General features: G+C 36.2%; 2 protein-coding genes across 2 annotated transcripts; one reads left to right on the forward strand and one right to left on the reverse strand.

The window, feature by feature from the left end:
- Positions 1 to 1,426: 1,426 nt before the first annotated feature.
- Positions 1,427 to 2,839, forward strand: LOC125195743 (large ribosomal subunit protein eL43z). Its single transcript, XM_048093934.2, has 5 exons — positions 1,427 to 1,554; positions 1,969 to 2,008; positions 2,242 to 2,330; positions 2,445 to 2,527; positions 2,611 to 2,839. Exons 1-5 carry the CDS (start codon positions 1,552 to 1,554, stop codon positions 2,672 to 2,674), a joined length of 279 nt encoding a protein of 92 aa, XP_047949891.1. The 5' UTR covers positions 1,427 to 1,551; the 3' UTR covers positions 2,675 to 2,839.
- A 288-nt stretch (positions 2,840 to 3,127) lies between these two features.
- Positions 3,128 to 6,735, reverse strand: LOC125195742 (uncharacterized). Its single transcript, XM_048093933.2, has 3 exons — positions 5,277 to 6,735; positions 3,888 to 4,149; positions 3,128 to 3,730 (listed from the first exon to the last, which is right to left on the reverse strand). Exons 1-3 carry the CDS (start codon positions 6,344 to 6,346, stop codon positions 3,551 to 3,553), a joined length of 1,512 nt encoding a protein of 503 aa, XP_047949890.1. The 5' UTR covers positions 6,347 to 6,735; the 3' UTR covers positions 3,128 to 3,550.
- Between the last annotated feature and the right edge of the window lie 413 nt (positions 6,736 to 7,148).

Raw genomic sequence — 7,148 nt, forward strand, 5'->3', positions numbered from 1 at the left:
CTGAATGTAATAGTATTAGTAATAATAAATAGTAATGTTACAATCTAACTCATTTCATTAATTATTGAGATGTTTTGCATATTTTTATAATTTTTTCAGGAGTAAAGGCCATAATTGGTTCTGAACATATGCCCATTTTATGATTTTGGTCCTATAATTTATTTTTCGAATTTTTGCATCCTGAACATTTCAACTCGGATCACAATTGATCTTACACTAATAATTCCGTCAATTTTTAAATGGTTTTAACCCAATTTTGACTGATTTTGATGGTTTTAACAGTCTCATTCGGGTTAAAACCGTTTAATAATCGGTCAAAATCGGGTTAAAACTGTTTAAAAATTAACAGAATTGTTAATGTATGACCAATTGTGATCCAAGTTGAAATGTTCAGGATGCGGAAATTAAAAAGATAAAATATATGACCAAAATCATAAAATGAGCATATGTTCAGGACCAATTTTGGTCTTTAATTTTTTTAGCGTGCATAGATGTCACACACTTTTTGTAAGTATTAAATTTTATATTGTTATGAAGTATGCAAATAAAAATATGATAAATTTCAAATTAAAACACCTCAAATCGTTTTAATACAATTTAATTTGGCTCCATTTTCACAATGATCTAGTTTGATCCAATTTACTAAAATCACAATAATATAGTATACTCTACTAAGGGAGTGTTATATTGCTAACTCATAACTTAATTGCTAACTACAATTAAATAATAGTAGTCATTAGATATTCAAATTAAGGGCTTAGATCATTAATCTCTAAATGTCAATACGATCAAGGAAAAACGCCAATAAAGTCATAGGATTAGTTCCAAAAAATATCAATAGGGGTATTAATGTCAATTAACTACATGTTTAGTTATAACTAACTTTTAAAAGAAATCTCAAAACTTTAAATTCATATAACATATATCAAATTAAAGATAATTTCATAAGGATTCCAACGATATCCTACATGCATATGTTCCGACGTCAAAATTTAAAAAAAAATTCGAAATTTTTTTATTTTTTCGTAAAAGCAGAAATGTCAACATACTATATAAAATATGTCAATATAATACATGCAGAATGTCAATATAAGCAATGAGTTAACATTCTTAAAACATTGTGTTGACATTTTCAAAGCATTGTATAGATATTTTCGAAACACTACGTTGACATTTTCATCCAAAACCCTAATTAGAAGTTTTTTTTATCTTTTTTGATTTTATTAATAAAAATAAAAATTACACGTGGCAAATTGTAGACCACACGTTTGCTAAAATCCTATGACCTTAGTTAGCAATTAAATGATCAGTTAGCAATTGATCATTCCCCTATTCGACTATTTATAGATTTTGTGATCTCAAATGCCGAAACTTAATGATGCTAAGTTTTGAGGGGTTTTCCTGAAGAAAGCAAAATGTCTAGGGGGGGTAAATGGCATTTATAGTGTTTATAGTGATTAAATATATGAGCTCCAATAATAAGGGTTTCGTTCTCGCGCAGCTATCTAGGGTTTCTGTTTCTCGTCTCGCCGGCCGTTTCACTAATTTCCAATGGCAAGCTATCTCTTTTCTTTTATTTCTATGTTACAACGTAATGCCAATCTGTGCTATTTGATTGAATCTGTGGACTATTTTGAGCAAAATCTTGTTGCATTCCCTATTTTATGTGTTTGAGTTGAACTGTATTGAACCTGATATATTTGATAGGACGTATCTCGGCCAGATTATATGTTTGAATGAGGTTTTCCGATCATGTTTTTAAGGGATCGTTGTAAAATTAATATAATTATTCTATGAAAATGACAATTCGCTTTCTGTTCATATTAAGAGAACAGTTGCTATGTATTTTGTAGTTGGTGTTGGTTTTGATAAAGGCTATGATTCTCAATGAAACCTATTTCAGTAAAAATTTATCCTGTATCTTGTTTATCAATTATTCTATCTGACACGATGAATTGCTATGTACAGGCCAAGAGAACCAAGAAGGTTGGGATTGTTGGGAAGTACGGTATGTTATTGGCTTATTTATTTTGTTCTGTTTTTTCTGTTTGATTTGTAGTGATGAATATATTGGAGCACTTATCTTTATTACCAATTATCTTAATTCGCAATAGTGTAGATGGAAGATGCATTGATATTGTTTATCATGGCTTGATGATGTGGCTATAGATTTAGGATGCCAAACTCTTTAAGTCTTCTGATTAATTGGACCTAGTTTGATATATTCCCATTGTGATTCAGGCACCCGATATGGTGCTAGTTTGAGGAAGCAGATTAAGAAGATGGAGGTTAGCCAGCACAGCAAGTACTTTTGTGAGTTCTGTGGAAAGGTATGAATCGATGGGAACAAAATGTTATGTTCTGACTGGATTATTGATCACACAAAATGATACACCCTATGCTGGTTGATTGAGCATTTTCTAATTTGAGTTCTTCAATAACAGTATGCAGTGAAGAGACAGGCTGTTGGCATCTGGGGATGCAAGGATTGTGGCAAAGTGAAAGCAGGCGGTGCTTACACCATGAAGTAACATTCTTTACTGATCAACCTTTCATATTTGTATGTTGCTTATTTTAGTTGGCTAATCTTTATTCTGTTGTGTGTTTCAGCACTGCTAGTGCCGTCACCGTGAGGAGCACGATCAGAAGGCTGAGGGAGGCAACTGAGAGTTAAATTTAGTTGAATTTGTGTATTTGCCATATTTCCCACCTTTTGAGTTATAAATTCAGTTGATGTAGTCTCTCTAGACTTTGTAGATTTGGTGAGCTTTGTTGGCCACCGTTATCTACTCAATTCTATATTCCTTTTTGGCTAAAATTCTTGGAAATTTTGCAGTCATTTTCAGAATCTGTTTTTACTTTAAATTTTGCATACTGGTAATATTACATTACGAGATTGTTGCGTGTTGATTGTACCAATCATATATCCTGTATAATCAAACAGCCAAAATTTCACCATATTTTCAAATATTGGTACGTCAGTATGTGTAATTTTTTTTTCCAATATTTAAAGTAAATACTCGAACAAGTCAACTGAAGCCATTGATGCAGCAGCCTCAATTATCAAATTCAGACTAAAATATTTTTTAGACTTGATTGTGAAAACCTTAACTGAGAGACCAGAAAATGGAGAAGCCAACACGTTGAAATAGAAATATTAGTACAACATTCTCTCTTGAGTTTTCTCATAGTTACATATCACCACATTCAGGGCTGCTTGAGTATTGGTTTTGTTTACCCTTTTGCACCAGCCCTCGATCATATACCTATTTGAACTTTACAAAAGCCAAAAAAAAAAGACAAAAAAGAAAAAGAAAAAAAAGAGGCCAGATGAACATGGGAAACAAATCCCAGTATCCGCAGTGCCATTCAGCTGCTCACAATTTCAGCTTTCACTAAAAAAACACATGGATGTTTGAAAGAGGAAACATAGTAAAATTGGCGTCGTCAGTTTACCCTAAAGTCGCTGCAACCGTCTTTTCTTTTTGTTTTTCTGTTATATGTCATCCGTTATGCTAGGTGTTAGTGGCGGGCAGCCAGACGGCCAGTCTTACATGATAGGAATCGGGAAGTCATCGCTGTTGCTTTTGTGATGCATTTGCTTTTGCACAGCTTTGACTGCTGCTACTCTTCCTGCATTAGCTGCCCTGTTAGCAGCTGTTACTGCTCTGTTCACTCTCTCGTCCACCTTGCTCACTTCATACGCCTTTTCTGCTGCTCGCCGAGCTTCCTGGTGGTTGGATACAAAAATAGTTATATTATACTCTTTACATTATACATAAGCTCTGCAACTCAATTTGAACTTGAACAGATAAGAATTCAAATCACACAGATATAATCGAATTTGACGGAAAAAAAAAAAAAAGAAAATACGTAAAAGAATTTACCTGAACAACGTTAAGCACTCTAGAGTGATTGACAGCAACGGGGGAAACAGGATATACATTGCTCTGTGTGCTTGGAATATCAAGAATTCCATTTTGCCAGTGGCCCGACTGAGTTTCACCACTTCTGAAAGTGTACATTCCGAGCCCCTGTCTCCTCCCCTCATGCCAGGCACCCTCATAACGATGGCCATTTGCAAAACAGTACACCCCAAATCCATGCATTTTGTCTGCAAAATACTCTCCGGCATATCTATCTCCATTTCTGCAGGCAACAGCACTGATGTCAGCTCAGTAATTCAAAATTTTAAGGAAGACTTGAGTGCCTGCTGCAAGAGCTACTAAATGATTAACATCCATATCGAAACACATTGAGCATTGGAAGACCAAATTTTATTTTGCAAAAAAACGCAGATATTAAGTTAATTAGCAAGCACAACTATGCAATGGACAAATATAGCAGTTTGAATTTAATACTTGGGTTAGAAGTGAATCAAGTGATTCAGAAATAGTAGTAGAGACAGTGCCAGTAGAGAAACGATAATTTTATTACCACGCCCAAGTCCATGCTTTTTAGGTCTACGACCCAAATATCAAGTCAAATATATACGGGTTTAAAATAACTCACAGTCTTGCCTCTTTATGAACAGCTCAACACAGCACAATTTCCAAATTACATGACAAATTCATGTTCCATACCCACTCACAATATCATGAATCAGTTAAAAGACAAATAAGACGTCTAGGCAATGAGGAAAGGGTATCAAATGAAGTACAAGATTCTTTTTTTCAGCCATTTTCAGAACAAGACAAAGTAAAGGCAAAAAGCAGCTATAACAACTTCATCTTCCTTAATATAATTGGGAAAATGCAACATAAAGGCAAAGGAGCTGAAAAGCCTTTTGCTAAAGAGTTTACATTAAAAGAATGCCAAACACAAATCCAAAATGATTCCGATTCTTTAACTCCTTGTTCACATAAAACATGAAATTCTCTTTTATTAGAATCATCAGCAAAAAATTCGGTAAATGCATTCGGGTTTAAGAGAAAGGGAATAATGTGCAAGTGAGGGAATTGACCAACAGAAAGGCAGCAAATACGAAACAATCAAATCATATCACATCCAAGAAGTTTTTCAGATATATTCACAAGGATAACAACTAAAGATTCCCACGCCCATTCAAGCCACAAGCATCGTCTCAACAAAAGCACATCAGCAAACTATATGAACTTAGTCCAAAAGTAATGCTATGCAAAATACTTAGCAACAAGATTAAGCAATATATATAGTTTCAAACTTGCCCAAACTGACTGATCATATGACAAATACATGAATCAAGACGTAACGCACCAACTGTGGTAAAATTCAGAGCAAAATTCCATCACTATTACCTGAAATGATAGTGTCCAAGCCCATGTTTAACACCCCACTTAAACTCTCCTACATATCGGCTACCATCCTCGCAGGTATGAACCCCACACCCATGGCTCTGCCCACTAGACCATTCCCCTGCGTAAACATCACCAGTATAAAACCTATATACTCCGAAACCATGCCTAAGGCCTTGCCGGTACTGCCCTCTATACCGGCTGCCCCGTGCCCACGTCTCAACGCCATAGCCATCATACTTGCCATCAACCCAATCACCCTCATACCTCCCACTCATGTAATAGTAATACACCCCACTGCCACTACATTTCCCCTTATGAAACTCACCCTCATAGACATCCCCATTGGTGTATGCTTGAACATAACACCCGGAAATGGCCTTCTTGTCCGCCTTCTGCCTCGAACCAATCGACCAAAGCACCGGAAAATGAGGCCGACTCACACGACCCTTGGCATTTATCTTAATCGGCAAGGACTTGGCAAGGAACAACCTAATCGTGGGGAGCCTCGGGATTGCTAAATTGAGGGAAAAAAGGAGGACGGCCGAGAAGGCGAAAGCGGATAAGAAATCAAGAATGAATGACCTGGAAGGGTGAGAGACCAGGAAGTAAAAGAAAGGGAGGCTGAGGAGAAGGATGAGGCGGAGGTGAAGGCGGAGACGGCGGCGCAGGTGGCGGAGGTGGTGGTGGAAATGGGTCAAGAATTTCTGAGACCTATTGTGGAAAAGACTGAATTTTGCAGGTGGGTCCACGCCGTATCTGTGGAGAGCGTTGGAGAGAGTCGGAGTCTTGGTGAGGGAACGGGAGAATTGCTGCTGGAGATGGGGTCTCTTGAAGGGGGTGGGCTTGGAGGTAAAAGGGTCATTCGGCTCCAGCTGCTGATTCTCATCGTTGATGAGGATTTGGAGGTCGGGAGCGGGCCCAGGCGAGGACGAAGGCGGCGGATTGGTTTGAGAGAAATGGGGGTGTTTCTGGGTGAGGGAGGAAGGGGGGAGGGGAGGGGTGGGGTTGAAATCGGAAGAGACGCCGCTGCTTTCTGTTCCGATCTGTAATTCAGATTTTTTCTGATGCATTACATAAGGAAAATATCTACCAAAAACACAAACCCCTTCACAAATTGGGGAAAAGGGGATCCAAAATTCTTTCCAATTTCAAAATTTTCTCCCTCTTTCTTGATAATTTCTCTCTCTCTCTAGGCAAATTTCAAATTTAGCATTTCTGTTTCTTGAAAATAGGAAGGTATGGTTGTAATTGTACATATATTGTATCTATATATGGAAATGAGGGTTGAGTGTGTGTGTTTGTGTGTGAGGAAAAGGTGAAGAAAAGAGACGAAGAAGAAGAAAGGAGCGGAGGATTTAATGGTGAGAACTGAGAAGGAAGAAGATGAATTTGAAAGCAGAGGCAAAAAGAGAAAATGCACAAATCCTTTTTCTATCCTCGTTTCTGTTTCCTCTTTTGGATAAATAATGAACTTTTTTTGCTAAATTAAAAGTTAATACTCTTATTTTATTTGATGTAACGAGTCCGTTTCTTGAAGGTTTGAAATTAATGAATGAAGTTTCCTTATGTTTATTTATGACCAAGAAATGAGGAAGAAGAAAAAACACATTAAATCGTACGCGTCCCCAGCTTAACTTGTCATATTTAACTTCATGAATAAGAAAAAAAGTATGCCATTAATTCAGGTGAAAATATATTATATCAGATTTTTTATTAATGCTTACTCTCTCAATTTCATTTCATAATTGTTGAGTGTGATTTTGGTACGTTCGAATTTTTATTATTTTTGCCTTTTAAATTATTAAAAAGTTAAATTTATTCTTTTTTATTTATTTTATTTACTTTATTCTCGTTTCTTTTTTCTATCTAATT

The sequence above is a fragment of the Salvia hispanica genome, chromosome 4 (assembly GCF_029641045.1).
Source record: "Salvia hispanica isolate PSC_SH4W2 chromosome 4, Shi_PSC_v1, whole genome shotgun sequence".
In the NCBI taxonomy this organism is placed as follows: domain Eukaryota; kingdom Viridiplantae; phylum Streptophyta; class Magnoliopsida; order Lamiales; family Lamiaceae; genus Salvia; species Salvia hispanica.

Excerpts from the sequence above, each read along its gene's own strand:
- LOC125195743 (XM_048093934.2), top strand. Across the intron at positions 2,009-2,241 it reads TGGGATTGTTGGGAAGTACG|GCACCCGATATGGTGCTAGT; the intron begins GTATGTTATTGG and ends ATTGTGATTCAG. Across the intron at positions 2,331-2,444 it reads TTTGTGAGTTCTGTGGAAAG|TATGCAGTGAAGAGACAGGC; the intron begins GTATGAATCGAT and ends CTTCAATAACAG.
- LOC125195742 (XM_048093933.2), bottom strand. The coding sequence starts at position 6,346 with ATGCATCAGAAAAAATCTGAATTACAGATCGGAACAGAAAGCAGCGGC. Across the intron at positions 4,150-5,276 it reads CTTGGACACTATCATTTCAG|AAATGGAGATAGATATGCCG; the intron begins GTAATAGTGATG and ends TGTTGCCTGCAG. Across the intron at positions 3,731-3,887 it reads GAGTGCTTAACGTTGTTCAG|GAAGCTCGGCGAGCAGCAGA; the intron begins GTAAATTCTTTT and ends TCCAACCACCAG.